Below are 23,589 nucleotides of genomic sequence, written 5' to 3' on the forward strand. Positions count from 1 at the left end.
CGCGTCGGCGCGACGCCGACGCCGACGCCGACGCTCGCATCGTTGTGCCCAGAGCGGCGACGCGCGGCGGTTGCGGTGGCAGGGGCGGCTTACTGGACACTGGTGCCCTCCCGTTGCTGCTGCAACAACGAACAGATAGACAACTCTTCGGGATAGTCGATCGGTGATTGAGGAGGTATCGAGGAAGCCTTTACGATAACGCGGGTGATTTAATTTGATACGAACTGCTGATTGGAAACTTCGCTGCGCCACGACCAGGACATCGCGAATCTACGAAGAAGTTGAAAATCGGAAGGACAGAAGAGCTTGGTGAACGAAGCCCGTCAGCGGACACAACTGATTTTACACAACGCCGTACGTTACATCGACGTTGGGTGAGATAATTGGATATTGGCGGATTGCATCAGAGTTTTAAGAGTGACCCTGATACGCACACTTCGCTGGGGAAGCTCGTAAACTGATATGAAATATTACGATAGTAAATTCGTAATAAAAATATGAAGCTTATATTAAAACATTTATCAGCATCAGATCATTAAGATCTTCCTTAAGATGTCTATGAGCATCAACGTTTGCTCGTCAATTTAATTTGTGATTACTATTCCAATTTCGTTAGAACTGTTTGGGATCGTTTCAAGACTGAAAGTTAAATTTGACGCGCAATGTGTAGGTGATTGAATTGTATATTATTTAAACATTATATAGCTTAAAAAACTGTTATTCCCATTATTGATACAACTCGAGTTTACTAACGAGTATAGTAGTACCGAACCAGAACGTTGATAGTTTTTGTTCCGCACGCGACGCTATTGTCACGCGGTAATTGGAAATTTACGTTCAAGCGTATTTTATGCTGTCGTAACATCATCGGTTTTCGATACTAGACAGTTAGGATGAGTGATGTGGTCTCTTTTTTGTCATCCCCTTGACCGGAATTGGGGATATTAACCCCTTGCATTCGGTGGGTATCTCGCTTAATCTAATTGTTGCTGACAAAGCTGATATATCATAATCTTGATTGAAAAGTTGATACATGTATCATAAAAAATCGCAATAAATTTACCAGCCTCTAGTATATATCCTTAATTTTGAGTTATGTATTAAAATGTCAATAAAAGATTGTACATCACAGTTGACCACTACTTTCGAGACATTAATCGTGAATTAAGAGATCGCTGTGATTACAACTTTTCCATAAGATAAATTACACCGACTTTCGCTTTTCCACTTCTAATCCGCAAAGTCCAGATTTGCGAGAGACAGTAGTTGCTTTATTGAGTTCTTAGTGGCAGACATATAACATATCGATAAAGGCACGACTATATATCTCGGCAAAGGGAAGACAGTCATTAATGAGACACTTTCTATCCGCCATGAGTACAACCTCCTAGATAAGCAGCTGGATACAGCGAACTATTATACTATTCCGAGCTCCTCGAGACCTCGTTACATTACGAATGAGTACAAAGCTGCAATATCTCTCTCCCACCCTCTCTTTCTCTTTGTCTCTCTGTATCTATATATCTCTGTTTCCGTCTCTGTTGTGAAGCTGTCAGGGAGTTGTAATCTGTTACAGCCGATGATCTTTGACCGCGAGTTTGCGCGATTACAGAATGATCAGCGCCAAGTTTTAGTATGTTGAAAGTTCATTTGGAAGAATGATTCGATTATGAGTTTGATTAACGCGTTTGGTTCCCTTAGATATATTATAAAGTATCTTACATGCAATAAGCAAACAGCGCCTTATCAATAGTATTTCCTGTACGTTTTCCAAATGACACTCGGAAAAGATAATTACACTAGAGATTTAATAACAATAGAATTATAAATCTTGGGAGAGCCAAGATGATTCGCAAAGTGAGAAGTAAATGAAATTACGATGCGGAAGCCTCGCTCGCATGTGATTCAGCGACGCGTTGCGACAAGCGGTCGTTTTATTATCGAAGTATAGTGTGAGATCATGTTTATAAACGCAGCCCACGACGATGGGGAATCATCAGTTTCTAAAATTAGTATATACGACCGATCATAAAAACAACGGCGGATTTTGGGGTCCCGGGAACGAGCTGAGAACTCGTACTTTGAATGATTTTCCAATTTCAGCAGATGTTGACGCCTAGCCTAATATCAAAGCCAAAGTAACGATGTTTAACATATGGGATAGGAAGATGAGATAAAAAGGTGGGTTATTAACATTCCACATGGAGAAGCAGACATTAAAGCCCCAAAAAATATACAAGAATCTTATAAGATCCCTATTTTGTAGCTTTTAATAACAGTAACGGTATCATTACCGTCATTAATAGTTACAGAATAAGAATCTCAATGTTGTTTTTAAAAGTTTACATCAAATTTATATTTTTGAAATTTATTACATATACAAGATATTGTATGTAGTTTCATCAAAATTAATTGGTACCAATTAGATGGCACCTCTCGAAAATAAATTTCACAATTTCCAGAAAATGGCGCCGTCAGGTTTAGCGGATTTAATCCGCGCGATACGCGGCCTTGCGATACGACGTAATAACTCTACGTCCCAACGACAGCGGAACGCAGCTGTAATGGAAGCTGAGTTGGAATGAGCGCGGGAGTTAGCTTAATTGCGGCTTCGTTAAAGAGTCAGCTAAATGGTAGGGTTTGTTGCGTTTTCAAGGCGGCGGAATGAATGGGGGAGGGGGCGAAAATAGGCAGACACAAAAAAAGACAAGACGAAGATAAGAGACGGAACTGGAGAGCACAGTTAGTCCTTTTACACGACGACGAAGAAGGAAGCAAAAAGTCCAAAGAGGACAGAAACCCCGCGATTAGAGTCCCAAACGTGACGTTGAACCCGTCTCGAACGCGACTTCCGGACTCTCTCGAATCGGAATGGAATAAGATTAATACAAGGCGACTCTCTGACCGGCGACTACACCTACACACGTGTGCAAGGTGTATATTTAACTGTGGTATGAGACGAGCGAGCGAGTCTCGAGTTTGCGTCGTACTAAATCGAGATACCTATAGGAATAACGAAATATTTTTGCCTCGTTCTCATTAAATATTCTGAAAAACTCAATGATTAAAAAATAAAGAGAAAAGATAATTAAAAGCTAAACGAAATGAGGCTGCAGTATTCCATCTTTTTTTATCAAAATTACAACCAAGATTATTTGAAATAGCAATAGGAAAGAATAAATAAAAAAAACAATTAAAAAATGACGTATAATTCCTATCGATTTAATTCCGCGACAAACATGAAATATTATATTATAAATGAAAAAAAGAATGAATTGCGGCTATATAAATTGTCTCAATTATTCAGCCGTCGGATGCTGGTGAATTATGTTTTTCTGGAGCTGGATGTCGCGTGAGATATTTTGCATACTCTTGCATAACTAACTCCAATTATACATATACCGCATCCTCGCCAAGGAAGTTTGACTCGCAGACTCCAGCTCCGCTTGCGAAAGCTCGAATGGCGGCGGCCTCCTAAATTACATCCCACAGCTTGCGATGATGATTCATCGTCCCTAAACGCGAGCAAACGAGCGTGGGATATCGGCCGCGTTCTGTTTAACATCTCATCAAACAAACCGAGAAACGATGCAGCCGCCGAAAATCTCTGGTATGCTGCAGTAAACGAGATAATCCTCCTCACTCAAAGTATATTATAAAAGCAAAGAAATAAAATCCGAAATGTGAGTCCATTATGCAAGCTCATGAAAAAAAGATGTCATAAATCGGAGATAATTACATGCAACCTATGGAGGTACAAACCATTAATAAACATTAGTGAGTTAATATTGCTGACTTGTCACACTTAAAAAAGTTGGCAAAATGAAAAGAGTTATAAATGAGTTTATCAATATTCATTAATTATTTATAAAAGAAAGCTTACTAACAAAAAGTATAATAAAAGAAATTTAAGAGAATTATCTTGACTTAAACAAATAACTTTTCGGAAACAATTCTATACAATCCAATACAAGGTTTTTGCGTGCGAATCAGAAAAACTAATAACATTTTGACGAAAAGCTGTTTTGCGCAGAAAATAAAAGCCACTCTCATCTTTCTTCTCGATGAAATTTTTTCGGCGCAGCACGAATCGAAACGAAAGACGCTGCTTCGGCGAAATCTAATGCGATAAAGCAAATGTTTGTTAAAAGCGAAGGAGGGAAGAGGGATCAGATACGTAATTCTCAGAACAGCGATGTTGATTGGCGGCGAACAGGCCAATAAAAATACTCGCGGTTATACACCGGAGAGAAAAAATTACAAATGATCTCTATTGATAAAGATTATATGGGTTACCACCCACAAAGATCTCTTGTTTGTAAATTTTAATGTTACATTTCCTTATCTTCTGTGTAAAAGAAAATGCAAACAATGCGTAAAATTAAAGAGAGATGCACGTAGGACAATAAAAATACTTACTGAGAGACTAGAATTCTAGTTAATGCAACCAGATTATTTTCCCGCAACTATTCAAACAAAAATTTATTGAAATTTAATACATTTTTCTCTCAGTGTACGAAGAGAAAAAAATTTATCTCTATATAAATTATCTTTATTAATCAAAATTATATTTACAAAATCTACAGAGATCTCTTGATTGTATGATAAATTAATAAAACTGTTTTAATTTTAGATTTTCTTGTTTTCTATATACAAAAATGTAATCAATGCGTAGAGCAAGAGAAATATGCGCCAAAAGCATGAGACAGAAGGCAAGAAATATGAAATAAAAGCTGTAGGTAGGTTGACGGGTAAGAGGGGTCCTGATATAAAATGCAATTAGGTCGCATTACGCGAGAATGACGTGGCGAGATGCGGAGTGAGAGTGAAATTTAATTAAGAGAACCGAACTGGTTTCCGTCGTCGCTGCTGCGCGGAACCGGGCCAGTGCGCTGATTACGAAGAGGCAACAGAAATGACGCGGGAGTCATCGGTGTTGTCGGGTAGCAAACTCTCGTACAAGAATGAAATTACATCGATTGGTGAAGTGCAAACATCTAAAGTCTGATTAGACCGTGCGAATATGCACATAGCTCTCGAGAGAGGAGGAAACCAACGTGTCGACGAGCGATTGCAACAGACGAATGGCGGCGGTGTGGGATGAGATGAAAGTGGAATTAAATAAAACTGTGAATGAGAAGCGGTTTGCTAACGCTAGTGTGGGATGACAGTGGAAGCGACGGGATCAAATAAAATTACGTCAAGCTATAAAAAGAGATTCTTTCAAATATCCAATAATATTAAAGTAGTTTTTTCATCGGCAAATAAACAACTTGCAAATCTGTGAAAAATACAATACTGTCGGCTGAAGATAGCTTAAGGATGATAATAATAAACGATCAATATGTGAAATAATTAAGATAAAGTTTTCGATGTAAATACTGAATCAGAGATCAGCGCGCGATGCACGTTCGAAAAAATTAATTACGGATCATTATATGACGAGTATCATGACCCATAATTAAAAATAATCATAAATCGCATAAAAACGCATTATCGATCATGAAACAATTAAAAAACAACATGTAAATTGTTCGAGTATACACATTGCACAATATATCCATACTGCGTAACCAACAACTTGTTGCTCTTGAATATCCTAGCTCGAGACAAAGTAATGGTACTCTACATCTCAAGAGAATATTATCTAATTTATTGAAAGTATAGAATAAGAGCAATTTAACGAGACACTGTAGCTTTCAATTATTCGGAAATTTTATCAATGTACGTCATAATTATTCTTAGCGGACATCTCTTAATCCTCCATAATATTAGCTCAACAAAGAGATTTAATCTCCACAAATATATTCTATTTAATTTTTACAACTTACCTGACACTAGAAACACTTCTCTGAATGTCCACATTGTTCCTCCTGGCGGCCTCCTCGAGAGTAACGACCTCCTGGCGTCTTCTCTCCTCCTCGGGCGGATGCAACGGTATGATAATATAGTCCGGCTCCTTCTTCTTGGCGGTGGCCGATTGTTGTTCTTCCTGCGTTCTCGTCGTCGGTTCGATAGTCTTTTTATGTGTCTCCGAACGCGGTACTTTTGCTCGACCGCTGAACCTCAGTCTGGAGAATCTCTGCAGAAAGCCGCCCAGACCGCCCTTTTTCCTTTCCTCACTCTTCATGGCAACGCAGGACGAGGACGTCGGTAGAGAGGTTGAAGAAACCGCGTAAGTCTTCGCGGGTTCCCTCTTCGGGGCAACAAACGATGACCGTTTCGCGTTCGCGTCCTGTTTGTTGATGCTCGCCGCGCGTTGCTGCTCGTCGCCCTGACGTTTGTCGCGATCACCACCGCGATGATTCGTATCAACTGCCGCCACGGCCACCGCGAGTTTCCCACTACTACGTTCACCGAGTGAACCCGCATCGTCGGGTGGGGACTCAGAGCCAACACCGCGGACACTGTGTCCCTCCTCCTCTACCTCCTTCTTTTCTACCGCCTCAATCTCGTCCCTCTTTTCTTCCTCCTTCTCCGCTTCTTTCTTCGTCGTCGCTTGCTTCTCGATCACGACCCTCCACAGACGTTCGCCGGCGCCTCGATCGCTCGAACCAGGACTACGGGAACGATTTTCGTGGTCTCGATTCGATGGTGTGTTCTCCGAGTTCGCTTTCCACTCTTGAACCTTGCTCTCGTCTGCCTGAGGACATTGCCGAGGAAGCTGTATCACTCGTTCCGGATAAAACTCGCTGATGAAAGTCTTCTTTACATCTCCACTCTCATCTTCTCTTTGTTTGTTGGATGATTCTTCGTCGACATAGGAGGGCACCGTCGAAGAATTTTCAAGAACACTTTTCAACTGAGTTGGGTTCTCCAATTCAACCTTCTCGCGCAAAACGACCCTAGTTTCCAAGCAGGATTCTCCTATAGGTTTAGTTTCCAAGCAGGGATAATCTACCTCGTCATCTAGCAGCCGTGGACTTAGCACATTAGCATCGCCACAAGCTGAAAATGGATCCGAGTTTTTTTTTATCTGACCAAAGAACGAGTCGTTCTGCGGCTCCTTCAGTCTGGAGTCCTCGCTGATGTTCGTATCAGATCCCATTTCGCGCATCACGTCGGCGATATTTAACTTTGAGGAGCGTCCGGATGCTGCTTCCTCTAATTCGTCGCACGCGTCCATTCGATGGAAAGCTTTTGAATTCTTCAACCCCTTGATGTAATCACATTGTTGCGCCAATTCGTAGCTGGCATTGTTCAGCATCCGTTTCTTCCCAGCAGAGTTAACTCCGTCGCGATTTTCATCATTATCTTTGAGTTTTCTTTGAAAATTTCTCTCGTCCACCTCAAGTTGTTGCGCCAACTCATAACTGGCATTGTTCTTTACTCTTCGGCTTTTCACTCGACCAGACGGTGTTCGCTGAATTGTCTCCATTGCCAAAATGGCGGCGTTCGCCACTCCGGAAGCGGCCGCCTCCTCCACCTCGCGCTTAAATTGCTTGATGGCTTCGTCGAGGTCATTCTCTGTCACCATCGCTATATCCAGCATACAGTTAGCGCGATCTTGAGTCTTCACAGTCGATGTCTTCGCTTGTTTGTTGCGAGTCTGCTGCGTCTCGCAACGATCGTTCGCATGTTCGATCTTTGTTCGTTCATCGTTTTCTTTCTCGAGATCCTCCATATTGTCATCCATGAGCGCGCCCTGAGCCGGTTGCGTTCTGACTGAACTGGTTAAGGCAATCTTCGTTCCCACTTGCATTTCATCATCTTCTTTTAAAATAATATCTTCTTGTGAGTTTTTCAGGGTCGTAGCCTCATCACCAGGCTCGGTCTCCGCCATTTCTCGACCGTTCATCTCGTCGTCGCACATAGCGGCGACGCCGCAGAGATTTAGGTCCACCGGCACGCTAGCCACCCGTGTGTAGTTCTCAAAGAGAGAAGACGTCGACACGTAAGAGGTCGTCCTCGAGGTATGAAGACGAGACGATAAAGTGCAGCTTAGGTCGCTGCGTGCTGACTCTTCAACACCATCGAGTAGACTGGGCGCGCTCTGCGATTTGTCCGTGAATCTAAAATTAAAACGCTCCTCGTCGCTCCACCCTTGGTATTGCTGTTGGCGGCGACGACGGTGGTGGTGGTGGTGGTGGTGATGGTGATCGTGTTGATCGTACTGCTGCTGTTGGTACTGCTGCTGTTGCGGATGCTGCTGCTGCTGCTGCTGCTGATGATGATGATGATGCTCCGCACCGCCGCCGGCTATATTTAACCTAGCCGTCTTTTGGCCGGACTTAAGCTCCAAAAGTGCGTCTTTCTTCGTCTCCACGCCAATCTCCCGCAAGTCGATCGTGTTCCGATAGTCCAAGGACGTCGCATATTTGCCAGATTCACCGTACAACAGCCGATCCTCGAAACCTGTTGTCAACCGGGAATCTGCGTTCGTTCGGCTTCGTTCGTACTGCTCGAAATCGTATTCGTCTTCTTCTTCGTCGTCATCGTCTTCATATTCCTCGTCCTCGTGCCAGAAGTCTCTGTTTATAGATGGACATGGACGAAATATTGAAAAATCTACGTTATTCCTTTCTTCTATTTATTCAGTACAGATGACGAAAAACATCGGAATTTAATGTAAATATAGTATAAATATTAATCGCGTTTATTAAAAATTTTACATTTGTAATATATGTAAGTTCCTAAAAATTAAACCGCATTCTTGATGTGTATACAAAACACCACGCACTTAAGAACCAACCAAACGGCAGTGATCTGGCGATTCGGTAATGCGTTTGTGTTTCAAACGTTTATAATATCGGCAGTAAAGTCAAGGTGGTCTTCCTCAGGGTCGCGATTGCATTTAACTTGGCCGTAAAACGATCGTCACGCGAAGGGGAATTCGGCATACGAGTGCCAAGAAAACCATGAAGCATTCAACACCCAACGCGAACGGTTATTAAATGCACACATACATTGTTTAATCCTTTTTTCGGGTTGAAACAGAAGAAGCAATTGCGTTTTCTAATTATTTAAAATGTAAACAAACAATTAATCTAATGTATATTGTGTATTTAATTATTGTTATATATCATTTTCTATAGTTAATTCATTGAGAAAATAATACTAACTGTATTAAATAACTGTAAATTAATTTTTAGTATCTTGTTTAAAATTTAATATGTATTATAATATATGTATTCCATGATAGGTCAAAGAAAAAAATTTTTTTTAATAAAAATAATATATTGCTTACAAGAAACACAGATAAAGAAACATAGATAAAATATTTATTTTACGATTATTCACGATAATCAGAAATGCACTTACCGCAAGTCCTCGCAAACTAATTTGGGAAACAATGCATGATTACAATAGTTTTGTACCTCTATTCTAGCAACGCGTGTAAAAATAGGCAGGCGCGTGTTAAACAGCGAGTGCACGTATGCCAAGAATAACAAATAAAAGCCTTGGTAGCGTCTGTTGGAATTACAACGCGGGTGGACTAACTGTGTTACGTTGGAAATTATTGCACACACGAATGAGAAAAATTGCTCGAGAGTAATGTAAGATATTGAAACTTGAAAATTCAATAAGAAACATGCAACACCCTATCATCAATCCTTCCTTAAAATTACTAAAAATTAATAACTTTCTACTGCGATAAACTGCAATATATTTTTTATGATTCAAACAAAAATGTTCCATGTAAGATTTTCATTTGTCAGAGATAACACAAAATACATAGCACAGCTAGCACTATATAACATGCTCATTGGTCTAGACTAAAACCGTCTAGACTAATGAGTATGTTATATAAATCAATATAACGACTTTACATTGAATGCTTATTGAGACGGTCTTATATTATGCTATGTTATGTTCATGCATTTTGTATTACAATTTTTAACCAGCTTAACGTAAAAGGGTTTTGGATTTAATATGACATACGTGTAACTTACCTTGGACGCTGATTGTTTTTCCTAATATTCGATAGATCAGCACCCCTCTTCAGGTACAAAGGCGCGAAACCATTCGACATGGACGCTTGGCCGAAGTTGTCATCCTTCTGGCACGTGTCTAGACTTTCAAAGCTGCGGTAGGGTCTGATCTTTGGGAAATGGTCCGCCAATGTGCTGGCGAAACCGTTTGGTAGCAGCCTATCATAGTCCTGTTCCAAGCTATCCGGCGAATCGTTCTCCGGATGGGAGGTGTTCGATCGGTTGGAATACTCCAGGGAATCGAAGCTATAGCTGGAAGGTGATAGCGTGGCGCAGGTCCTCTCTAAGGATTCGAACTGCAACAGCGAGCTCGATCTGGAGGAAGTTGTAGACCTGGAGGACCTCGGTGACGCCGGATACTCGTCATAGATCGTCACTTGCTGTTGCTGATGATGATGGTAATGATGATGATCGGTGCCATGGTCGCGACGGCGTCGCTTTTTCGGCACCACTGAGTTACACTCGCTACCGCTACCATCCAGCCGCTCGTCTTCCGAGAATAAAACACGATGAACATGACGCTGACGATAACGGGAGGCATGCAAGGACTCGAGAGAATAAAAGCGAGACGAACAAGCAAGCGCATGGCCTAAACCTACTTTACTTGGAATCCAGATCTCGCATGTTACATGTTACTTTTAATTCTATACGAATCTCGTTAGGGTAGACAGAGATGGAATTTGATGCTTGACGACCCACTTCGTAAAATCGAGTCACGGAAGTGATCCAATCTAATGGTCGTTGCTTTCACCCCATACACATACATATACACACGTAGGTATGTCCGTCAGGAAGCCACGGTTCATTCAACCGGAAGCAGCGCTTACGGCATTACGCGCTTACGGCATTACGCGCTGATCACCATCGGTTGTCAACCGAGACGTAATAATTATCGCGTGCGACGAGAATCGTGTCGATTATCGTCGATCTAGGTGTAACGTTCAAGGTGCAGTTACATCACCATGATATGAGGAGAATCGCTACTCGTTAAAATTCCGCATTAAAATCTTGTGGAAAATCAAAATATACGCTTAGAAAGAAGTTAACCATCTATTATGCAAATTTTTTCTCAATTAGAATAATAAAGACGTAAATTATTTTTTATACTTTTTCTAGATATTACAGTTTTTTTTAGATATTACAAGTTCCTTAATTTTATATCAAATGATTTTTATTATAATATATTAATTTGTAAATAAATGGCCGTGTATTATTTTACTAATTGTGTTTCAAAAATTTAAATTACGTTATATCATTTTTAATAACAGCCGTTTAATCAAATAATCTAGTAATACTAATTGTAAGTCAATATTGAAACATCGAGTATTCGTGTTCATAGCTTGACCTTTAGAACTCCTCGATTAATATATAAGTTAGATACATATTCTGTACACAGCACGTTATTTCGATCGAGCGCAATACATTTCTCGGCAAACAGTACTAGAAGGAATATTGCATCGGCAGCAAAAGGTCGCGCGTGCTAAGAAATAATTCCACTGGTTATATTTGTCATTTCATCGAATTCCAACAGTTTCAAGGAAGATAGAGAGAATAAAAAAAGTGTTAGCAAAATTTCGTTCAATGAAATTAAATATTTCGATGTCATCGAGCTATTTAGAATTTTTTTGACTGTTCTTTGCATTAATGTTAAGTGCCTTTTGCAAATGTTTTGTACTTTCAAACACAAAATCAGTTGTAATACGAGAACATACAGGCCCCTACGTACTGCAACCACGTAACTACAGCGTGTTACAATGGTTGCGTATTCAAAGGCGCATTCAAGAGCACGTGGGTGTGATAATATCAACTTGTAATTCACAAGTCTCTTATTTAAATTAGATTTAAATTAGAAATTAAATTACTTTAACGATAACTCAAAGTTAGAAATCTTAAAATAAAATTGATTTTACATAAAAAAAAAAATAATAAAAATATGATAATAAAATTCTTGAATTAAGTCTCCTAATCTTTTTGATTTTAAGAATTAATTTTATAGTCTCTTGACTATATATACATTTCTACTTATAGCAGTAATTAACTTACGATTTACACTCGGATTTACAGAATTTATATTAGATTTTTCGAAAAAGCAAGGCATAAAAACGAAAAGACATTTTATTCGGGTAATTGACCTCGATGGCGTAAGCGCGAGTAATCGTGACAAGTAATCGCATGTCCGACGAGGTAATTCTCGGTTCCTTAATGAGTTGGAAGATTAGGCTGCTGAGAGGAAAGAGAAAGTAGAACAACTGCACGTAAACAATGTCTAAGTAATTCCCGCGATCTTCGCCCCGAGCGACAAACGGGATTTCACAAAATAGTTCTCGACGTACAATTCCACCGTGTAATATCGCTCAAATGATAGTGACTACATTACCTATGTATATCCGTGTTGAGAGTACGAGATCTTACCTGCCGATCTCTGCTTCGTCTTGATATGAATCACGCTCTCAGTCTCAGAATCGGACCCCAGCCAATACGTCGTTCCGCTACGATCGGAGTCGCTTTGGAGATCGTCGGATGTCTCCTCCAGAATCGTCTCGAGAAAATCGATTTGTTGCACTAGCATCGTATCTGTAAAACAAAATGTTCACATTAATATAATCGTGAGCTTGTTAGAAACAAAACTTGTTAAATCTATAATGCTATATAAAAATAAAATAGAAAGACCGAAGAGTTTAATATAACAAAAAAGTAATTTAAATAATCTATATTTCTATTAATTGTAACAAATTGCACTGCATCTTTTTGATGAGTATATTATATATATAACTCTTATGTACTTGAAGTTAATTAGAAGACCTGTATTTCCTATATTTTATCAATTGAATTGCACGCAAATGATAGGTTTGAGTTAAACGCATTTTCCACGTGCACATCGTTCTTTTACGTTGATCAAATTCAACGAAGCGTAAAATTGTAAACTCGTTATTTGTGCTTCGTCATTTCGTCGTCGAAAGTGCAGCAGCTGCTTGTTCGCAGAAGCGCACTAGCAAAATTCTTAACGAAAAGGTCATGACTCATTTCTTATCGAGTGCAACCATTACGTTGGAAGATAACGTAACTGGAAGGTCGTCCACCTCTTGAGCTTTCGTCGTCGATCAAAGCCAGCTCGAGACATTTCGGGACTGCATGTGCATGCTTTCTGAGAACTATCGTCGTTTCTTGATAGGAATCAGCACGCAAAGTTCATTTTTTCTTTTAGAATCTCGATATATCATATCCTTTGAAGCTCGCATAACACATAACATATAATTACTGGTCTAATGTGTGTGTGTATGTGTGTGTAATTAAATTTAATAAACAAAATATTATTAAGAAGTATTTAGAGATATCAATTGATAGAATATTCGATTATTTATCGGCATATCTAATCGGAAATAAATTTCTGTTTTAGCTCCAAAGTAAAACGTGTCTAATGATAGCAAAATAAAAATTACTACAAACATTACGGCAATGAATTTAATAATCATAAAACAGCTACCTTAAACGAAAAACGATGTACTTCGAATGTAGGAACGTAAAGTACGTTCCTGCCTCTTCGTCATCGTGCGATGAATGATGGCGTGAACAGTTAGACGCTGCTGGGAACGGGACATTGCATAGTTGCACGGATAGAATACATTCGGTGCACTCTAGCTGCAAGCGATTGCTTGCTCTCTCATGGAAAAGTCAAACGCTATCTTACCCTTTCATCTTACTGAAATAGTTGCGTAACATTACGCATAAGCGGTTGTAACATTTGCATTGTATGCTTCCTCGCGCTCGCATCACGCGATACCGCAATTAAAGAGGAAGAACGTATCCAAATTAGATGTATTTCCGCTCCGTATCTTCTGATCGATTTCTATACTAAAACAGCTATTTTGCTGAATAATCTAAAAATTCATATTTTATAATAATCTAAATACAAAATCTAAATATATATATATATATATATAATAATTTTGACCATAAATAATTTTGCTGGAATCTTAAGCAAGATGAACAATGCTGTAAAATGTTTTGATATTCTAGCAACCAATTTTGTCCTACCTAATTTAATGGTCCAGCAAAATTATTTTTTAGATTTGTATCTAGCTAAATTTTTAGATTTTTCAGCAAAATTACTCTTTCAGTATAAAACAAGACGCAAGGAAACACATGGCTGTGAGTGAAAAACCAAGGCGATCGTTACGAAGCGAATAGTCGAATAGACGAGGGCCGAGGTCGAGGCTTTCCTGAGAGATCGTATTGTAATAGTCCACAAGTGGGCGACGATAACGCTATCAAATAAACTTTGCACATCTGCATCAAGCATGCTCGAACGCGATCTGCAGACTGACAGTCAGCGTGAGAAATAATAATGAATGGTACGAGAAGAGTCGGAGTATATCCTTGAGCGAGAAAATGTCTTTGAAATATATCGTCACAGATCAAGCCGAGCGTTTTTTTTTAGTATCCACATACTTCATTATACTTAATTATGTTATAACTAAGCTATATTACGTTCTTGCACGCGCGCAGTCTTGATGAAAAATATAAACGATCGAGAGGCACTCGAGAGAGATCAATAGAAAACATTAATCATTGTAGTTCGCGCTTGGTTATATGCGAATCTAAGACGTATGGCATGATCGGCACGCTCTGAATCATGGATCAACCAATTAATCCCAATAATTATAAAGCCGGTTTATTCGAGTGACGCAATAAGCGTTTACGTGGGGAAGCACCTGATTTCCGCCACACCTAGGATCACCAGAACAGACACGCTCGATAACTGACATTGCATGCATACGAGAAATTACATTTGCCTGCGTTAATTAAGACTGGATTAATTTCGACGAAGTCGTTGATCAATTTATGTCCATTACTTTTATACCAACGCAAATCAACTTTAATCTCTTAATTGGTTTAATTTACTGTTTATCTTCTTCTAATTTTAAAAAATTAGCAAAAGAAAAAAAAACTAAATTACCTCGAGATTAAAGTTGATCTATATTGGTAGAAATGGACCTTAGAGGAAAATTAAATTCGTTGTAAATTAGTCTCATTAAATTTAAAGAAGAACAATGTCCTCTTTCGCGAATGTTATGTTCTGTTAACGATGCTGCGGAATTTATTCCCCCATGAACGTTAGATATGGAATAAAATCACGCATATCGATACGTCATTAAGTGGAAGTGTTTTTTTTTTAACTGCAAGAGCTCATAACGTTTGCGAGAGCGGGTCGTCAGGCCGCTGAAACGCAATTTGTCTTGCACGAGTGCGGAGGCACGCACCAGTATGCAACATCATGGCGGAGCCACCTGTTGCAGTCGCCTGCCTGTTGCCGTTCCATGACTAACGGACGAGAATAAACCGATGTAGCTTACATAAAAATAATCAGCCGGACTAGCGTCTTTCTAGAGGCCTCCTAGCGGAATATAGCAATATTTATGATGTATGAGTTCGAGAATAGGAAGATACTCTCTTATTGTTAGACTACTTGGCACCAACATGTTTTAAGCTTTTCTAAATTCTTTGTCTTAACCCCATCAAGAGTCAGAATAATTCGCTAAGAAAATTCTTAGATAACTCAAAAAATTAAATTTTATATTAAAACTGAAAATAAAATTCTGCAATTTCCGCATTCTGCGTAACGGAATATTCATTTTATCGTTATGAATAATATTTTACGGTACAATAATTTTAAGTATATATATTTTACTTTCTATCTTACAATTAGATATAAAACTTTCTTTATTTCAAACCGGTCTTTCAAATGATAAATAAATTAACCAGAGCGCGGATAACTTTTCTCACGCTATATACTTGACTAATCTCCTTGCTCACTCTCCATTTCGAACTTCGTGTTTGTTAGTTTATTGGCTTGCTAATCGATCCACGTTAATTCATGTGACAAGAAACTTAAGCTACCCTTCCCACACTGTATCGATCGGTCATTGTTATTGTTATCTGACCTAATTATAGAACATCCAAATCGAAACTTTTAACACCTCACTATAGAATATTAGGAGACGCGGTAGCGTCTCCGGCCATGTTCAAAAACTGAGAGACGCTACAAGTCTCTTATCCCGAGCCACCAAAGACCATATTTGAGAGGTACTGATATACCCAATGCAATTGTTTATCATTTTTTCATAAAAATAAATATATTGTAAAAAAATTGTTTCAATCAAAACGACAAGTATTAAAATCATAACCTTACTAGTATAAATGTATGTGTCTTTATTAATAAAAAAAATTTATAAATAATGGAAAGAAACATTCGAAAAGTTTGTTGAACGTTGGGAAAAAACTGGTTCTATTGAAAAAAATTTACCTATTTTAATATATATATTTCTTTGAATAATTCTAAACATTTTTAACGTCTTATAAATTATAGCGGAACAAAGTGAGCAGAATTGATTTTAACTAACATTTTTATTTGTTGCTTATTTATTGCTAACAAGTTGCCGAAGAAAAAAAATTTATAATTTAGAGTTCCGCTAACTTACATTTACTTACAATAAATAAATATTTTCTCAATAGAAAAATAACAGTGAAATAACATTAATGGTTTTTGTATCAAATAAATGTATGTATTTAGTAAATATTTACTTAGAACGATTAAAATATATTTATTAAAATTTAGTAGATATCTTTTAGTGTATACTGGAAAAATTTAATTTTTGTCACAAGTAAAATTTCTTTCAAAAATCTAACGTTAAAAATATTATATGATTGAGAAAGCACAAGGTAAACTGAAATCATTGTTTATAAACACGTAAAAAATATGAAGATCATTACTGTCGATTATATTATTGACCGTTACTATCAATTGGCTGTTTTCCGTGCTTGCGATTTCAAAACGATCGAACCTTGATCACGAGAATAACCGGTTGACATTGGTCGCGTGTTATGTCGGAAGGAAAAATTTTGCATCGCGCTTGCAGTGACTTCTCGGAGTCTTCTCAGAACCGCCGCCGCCGCCTCGTCTACTACGCTCTAGATATTGGCGACGAGGCCGATATCATTACCACGATTTCCAGCGGCTAGAAAACGGCTTTGCATACAGATCGCCTGTTAATAGCATGCTGCTTTCTACTGGAACGTGGGTGAGAGGGACGGACGCTGCAAAAACCGTGAGCGAGCTAAAATCACACGCGTCCTCGGAACTTCCGTAAATGCACCGCTCATATGATGATCATGCTTTATGATCAATCCTTCTGCCAATATTGACTTTAATCACGCATGATGTGATGTATTCTTTAAAATATCAAATGCCATAATAAACTTAAGATTTCTTTGTGTATAACAAATTAAGGTATTTGATTTATGTGTAAAATATATATGATCTTATGTTTTATATATAATAAATAATCAGAAATTTTACTTGATACAAGATGATTCAGATCTTTCGATATTGCATATAGATTTTTTAATGAATTCTATATGTATCGTAAAACATTTCCTTTCCCAAGCTACACGAACGTGTATTCGAATTGAAAGGGTTAATCGCTTAGCGTGACAAGCCGCGAATAGCGACCTAGATCACTATAATCGCGCTTAGATTTGCGTCAAAGAGTGATCTAACAGTATTCCAAGCTGTTGTTCTACGCCTGTTCTCAAATCGGAAATTCACACGAAGCAGAGAAGAAGAGAACTGATCGTTTGTCTTCCGCGTTCAAGATTTCCTAAGAGATTATTTCTACTCGCCGAGGCAAGTAATTGCAAGTTAGAAATATAAATATAAACGTGATGGCGAGACGTGATGAACGCTTAAGAAACATCAAATTTAAATAAATTATCTAAATATATGTTAATTAATACAAATAAAATTTAATTCTGAAATTCACACATTCGTAAACACTGAAACGTATGGTTAAAATGTCGAACAATTTTTTACGTGTTTTATACATATTAAAAAGTACATCGAAAAAAAATTTTCAAAGTCCCTAATACATATTATTTTGAATAATATTAAGTGAATCTTTTTTTTTTACTTGATAAAAAGTATATACTTTATACTTGATACAAAATATTTATTTACTTAGTAAATAAATATTTAATCAATAAAAAAATCATATAATTAAATAAAATTAATGATTTTTGTACGAAATCAATATATGCTTACATTTAGTAAATATTTGTAAAATTATTTCAAAAATTATTCTAAACAGTTACAATATTTAGAAACAGAAATTTATTAAAATTTAATGTGTTCACGTTAGAGATGTTAAGTACGAAGAGAGTACACAAGTATATAAAAAAGAACGGGAAGAGAGTGGGAATGTTAACGTATACGAACCATTAGCCCGTAGATCCTCCAAGTGCGTCGGCTGGAACTGGGAGTGATGCTGCAGCTGGAAACCGTAGGCCGGAAGCCAGGGATTCGGTCCGTTCACCAGGTCTATGTCGACGCCGGACTCGACGCAGTCCAGGGTCAAGGCCGGGTCTTCCTCCTCCTCATCCGTGGCGGAGATTACCGCGGAGACGACGGCAACGTTCGTCGGCGCGAGTGTCGCCGTCGCGCTCGACTCGTTCCCGCTCATCGTCACACGACGATTCCTCGCCTCGTCGTCCACGATCGGCACCGACGATCGTTAACCGCTCCGACGAACTGTGAACCCCCTTCTTCCCGCCTCTCCTTCATATCCCTCCGCTACAAATGCAGCACCGGAAGCCGCGCCGCTTCTTTCCAACCGGGGATATGGCGAACCGACCGACCGACCGACAGCGTCAGATTCGGCACGATTTCGGTTTGATCCAGATACGGATGTTGAACCCTCTTCCCTTCAATCTTGCACGCACTGGGGACGACTGAAACACAAACAGGACGATTGGCTTAATCAAGAGATTAAGTCTATTTTTAGATTTTTCGGAAATATCATGGGGAACATTACCCACGCCGTTATTCTATAATATATATATGATTCTTCGAGAAAGGATTTCGTATACTAATTGCGTGAAAAATTGAGTCCCAATGAAATGAGTTCATTTTCACATCCCTATAATGCAGTTTATAATATGACAAAATATATCTATTTATGGCTAAACCCTAAAACAGAGTTTCTCTCTAATAGACTCAATAATGGATAATTTCTAATAAATGTATCAAAGATGTTTTGTGAGCACAAATTTTACATCTTTGATACATTGTAACTCAAACTATCTATACTTATTGAACCTATATCTTTGTATACAAAAGATGTCATAGTGCTTTCTCATGTTCATTTCTACCAATGTAAATTAACTATAATCTCGGTGTAACGTACTTTTTACCTTTTTCACTACATTTTTAGCTTACTGTATGATAATATTATAAAGCTACATCGTATTTGAAAACTAACTCATTTCACCCAATTTTCTATATATAATTAGTGCAAAGTTCCTTTCTTTGGAACAGATTCTTTCTTCGCAAACATCTTCGGAATTTTTGTATCGCGATATTCTTGGATCAGTACGGTCGTTCAAGACTTCGCGATATCTTCCCGTTCGAATGCCTTGGCCTTTGAACTTTCGAGAGATTTAAGATGTCAGGATCTTTATAAGATCCGCCTAAAGAACGCCAAGACCTCCGCGACGTCTAAGAATGTTAAGACTTCTACATCCTTGACTTCCTTGAACCCCCGAGGCCCTCAAACTTTCTCCGATGGACTGGGATATGGACGAGAAGGAATTCGCGATGGAATCCGTTCGCGATTCATCCAATCGGGTGGGATCGCGAGTACTCCGAGCGTACTCGAGAGATGAAAGGGAGATACGTACCGCGATAGGGGCACACCTTAACGAGCGTGTGTACCCTGGGCGGGCGTTAAATATTGCCGCGGAGTTGCGGATTTACATGACACGTCGGCGAAGGGGAATCCTCCGCGCAGGTGGGAGTTACGTTTGTGTGTAATTGGATAAAGATCGGCTCAGGTCATCGCCCTTACCTTCCCTTACTCGTTGCCCCTTTCCCCTCGCGATTCCACGGGCGGCAGAAATTTTATTACCGCCGTATTTCTTTCGGCGAGGCAGACTGGCCGCGGCTTAAGGCCGATGCATACGGTGCGCTCTCGATCATCTTCCCTGATAAATCATCATAAACGAACACCGAGAAGAGCTTGAAAAATATATGAAAAAGAACTGAGACTGCTATAAACTACCGCTGAGAGTAAAAACTAAAAAAAATTTAGGAAAATTGCCTCATTATATTTCCTTGCCTAAAGCCTCGTATTCATGATACGGGAAATTACTCCGAAATCTCGGACAGGGAAAGAATTAATAGATCATATTTAAACAATTTGACTAATTGACCAGTATGAGTCATTAATTTTTCTTCCATCCGAAATCTTGAAGAGATTTCCAGCACCATAAACACAAATTAAGCTTAACCTTCCGGTAACATAAATTTCAACTCTTCCATTCAATAATAGGGATCTTCAAGAAACAGAACAATTTTTGTATTTTTTATTCCGAATTATATGAAAATCTAAAAAAATTTTGATATACTTGTAAAAACTTTAGCAACAAATTATTAGCATCATAAGAGTTGGATTGTATTTTACTCATTTTTTGCAGATTTAAATTTATCTATATCAACAAATTCACAATCAAAATATCGATAGGGCCTTTAAGATTCTAATTGCAGAGAGTTAACGTTAATAATACTGCAATGTCGGATGATACTTAATTATCTGGGATAATACACGATAAGTTTCGTTCGTACAGTAATGCATCCGCAAGTATAGGTAGAAAATTTCTCAGTCTCATCGCAGGAAATTGCTGCTTGGTGCACGTGCACATAGCTGCAACGATCATCGAGAGCGAGGTAAACAGTGCAAAGAAAATTCCTGGTCGATCCGTCTCCGCTTCCTCCATCCAAGCGAGAAGCGCAACGAGGCGCGAGAAAGAGTGCGCGATCGCCGAGTGCATTCCCGATCGAGATAATCCGCTATCGCCGTTCACACGGAACGCGCTGCAACAACGTCCTTGGAGAATTATTTCAAAAGCGTGGAAAGTATTCGCGCGAGATCGCAAAGGAGAACCGGAAACCATTCGCCGATAAAGGGGCAAAAGAGACACGTGACTCATTTTATATTATTAGAAAACTACGTCATTACATGTTTCAAGAATGCTTCGAGCGCATAGAGCGTCGCCAAATCGATCTTTTCTCTCTTTTTTTTTCTCTCTTATGACCATTTCCATCAATGTAGGCTGTAGACTAATTTCAATCACGGTTCAATTTACTCTTCTCACCTTTTTCACCTTTTTCTGCTGCTCGTTTCTATCAACGTAATTCGATTTCAATCTCAATCCATTCTTTATCCTTTTATAGTTCTTAGCACTAGAAAAACATTAAAAGCTTGAGACAACCGAAAAAGAAAAGAAATAGGAACAGGGTCTAACAGATTTCAATAAAGACTATTACCTTCGACAAATTCGAAGATCAGAAACTTAGAAAGAATTCAAACTTTTTCTTTTGAAGAGCTTCAAATCTTCAAAGTTGTCAAAAATAATAACTGCAGTCCTCACAAAAACCGTGTATTTTAGTACACGATGAAATGTATCATTTCTTATTCTTGTTGCTTATCAATTGTATTTCAAGCTTAAGTTGAACCGAGATTAAAGTTAATCTACATTGGTACAAATAACATTAATTGAAAAAAAAAATTTCTGATTAAATTAATAAAAAAGCCCAACAAGAATAACATTTTAGTGAAAAAAAACAAACAGAGTTTCCAGTTATTTGAGAATCCGAAATTCTGTTCGATCTTACTACTAGAACGCCATTCTTGCTCGATCCTTATCGATTTAATCAGAATATTTTTCTCATTTTACTGTTTACTACCGATTAACAAAGTAGAGCTTAATCTATCAAGCGTCGCGATTGTTCTAATCAGCCACTTGCTCCAATCGTGCATGTTATCGGAGCTTAGAAGATGCAGCGGAGCGTGAATATCGATCGAATATCAATCGTTCCAAGCGCCGTTCGCCGCACGGCGATAGACCGCGTCGCGAAAAAAAAAATCGCGACCGCGAGACAGGCGACTCCAAACTGCATTGCGCTCTCTCTCCGTTGCACCTTACGCATCACCGTGTATTTACGGCACGGGTCTGGCTACACGCGGACACTTTCACTTTACGTAACTTTATTCACGGCGACTTAGGGCGACGAACTTTGACTGCCTCGCACCGAAATCCCTCTTAAAATTCCGACGTCAATAAAAACTTTTTCTCTGTGTTTCTTAAATCGGAATCTACAGAAATATGCGATGGTTTCGACAGTGTCGAAGTCTTTCGACATGGTTTAGGATGTAAAATTTTACAAAAGGCTCGAGGAAGAACCTGAAATACAAAAAAAATTCTGAAAAACGACAGCTATTTAAAAGACTTTTACGTATTCAAAGCGTCACGACTCCAAAAATTCGAAGATTAATGACTCGCAAACAGTCCACAGGAGTCCCAAACGACCCTGAGGGAAACGAAATGCGAGACAGAGAGGTAACTGTCAACGCGGAGAGAAAAGGAGAGTCATATAGATAGGACGCGTAAACAGACACCATCGTGCAGCGCGCGCGAGAGAGAGAGAGAGAGAGAGAGAAAGAATTGATGTTTATTAAGCGCTTTAAGACAATCCTCTCGCGAGTGTACAACATTTACAAAAAGATGTAAAAAATAACTGTGTACAAAGTAAAACAAGATTTTATAATAACTTACTGTAAGCTATATATGTATATACAGTGTAAGTCGCGTGTGAGTGTGAAAGTGTGTGCGTATAAGAAAAAGAGAAGAGAGAGAGAGAGAAAGAGACGGAGGCCGCTGAGCGCGATGTAAACGAGGATAGAGAGAGGGCATGCACCGGAATTCTCTCCAAGTGCGACGGCGCGGAGAGGATCTACCTGTCAGCGTGCATTCCACGATCCCACGATCCGCGTGCGCTGTCGGCTCTCGGCGTGCACGTTTCCGTTTCGCCGAGCGTAAACTCCCCGTTGTCCGCCGACACACCGCGCACTCGCACTCGTTACCGCTCGGCGCGCTCACACTCGCACGAGTGCAACACACCGCGGCACTCTTCATTCGTCGTCGCACTCCCCTTTGTCGCGCGTCGTCGCCCACGGCGAGCGACGTCAAAGCACAAACCCGCGGTGACGTGCCGCGACGCGCGCGAATATGGCGCGCGCCCTGATCGCCGCGTTGATCCGCAACTTGGATTCGCGCACGCACGAAGCAGAACGCGAAGCGAGAAACGTGGCTGTGAAAAAATACGTCGAGGAAGATCGCGCGCGCGCTCGCTCGCGTGATTTCCTTCCCTCGCGAAGCGACTCGCCACTTTGCCTCGTCCTGTTCGCTTCGTATCTTGTTTTTGTTTTTGTCTCGCGACGCGAAATGACGGCGACGTACGCGCGCACAGTCACTCCAGACCGAACCGGAACGAGACACACGACTACTCGGCTTTAAGCACCGCGGGGTAAATACTACTACAACGAAACGCGCCGCTCTCGACCACGGCACAGCCGTGCCGGCCAATCCCCACCCGAGCCGCGCTACCACGTGGTAGGTGCGCAGCCAATCGGGCGCCGCAAAGTCCCTCAATGGCGACGTTCGTGAAGCCATCTGTTGATTGGATCGGACTCGAGAGAATTCGGCTGCTTCGATCGATCGTTCGATCGCGTTTGAAAATGTATCTTTCCTTTTAATTTCTTCTCGC

The 23,589-nt window shown here is 39.5% G+C and overlaps 1 protein-coding gene across 1 annotated transcript in view; it reads right to left on the reverse strand.

The window, feature by feature from the left end:
• The window catches only part of LOC108779589 (uncharacterized), a 19,047-nt gene extending 599 nt beyond the window's left edge, over window positions 1–18,448 (reverse strand). The window contains exons 1-5 of the mRNA XM_018547033.1: window positions 18,205–18,448; window positions 12,345–12,506; window positions 9,894–10,422; window positions 5,832–8,471; window positions 4–119 (exon numbers count right to left, since the gene is read on the reverse strand). Coding sequence (XP_018402535.1) covers window positions 4–119; window positions 5,832–8,471; window positions 9,894–10,422; window positions 12,345–12,506; window positions 18,205–18,448 — 3,691 coding nt within the window. The remainder of the gene's footprint in view (window positions 1–3; window positions 120–5,831; window positions 8,472–9,893; window positions 10,423–12,344; window positions 12,507–18,204) is intronic.
• Window positions 18,449–23,589: the final 5,141 nt, after the last annotated feature.

This window comes from Cyphomyrmex costatus, unplaced genomic scaffold (assembly GCF_001594065.2).
Source record: "Cyphomyrmex costatus isolate MS0001 unplaced genomic scaffold, Ccosl1.0 scaffold600, whole genome shotgun sequence".
NCBI lineage: Eukaryota > Metazoa > Arthropoda > Insecta > Hymenoptera > Formicidae > Cyphomyrmex > Cyphomyrmex costatus.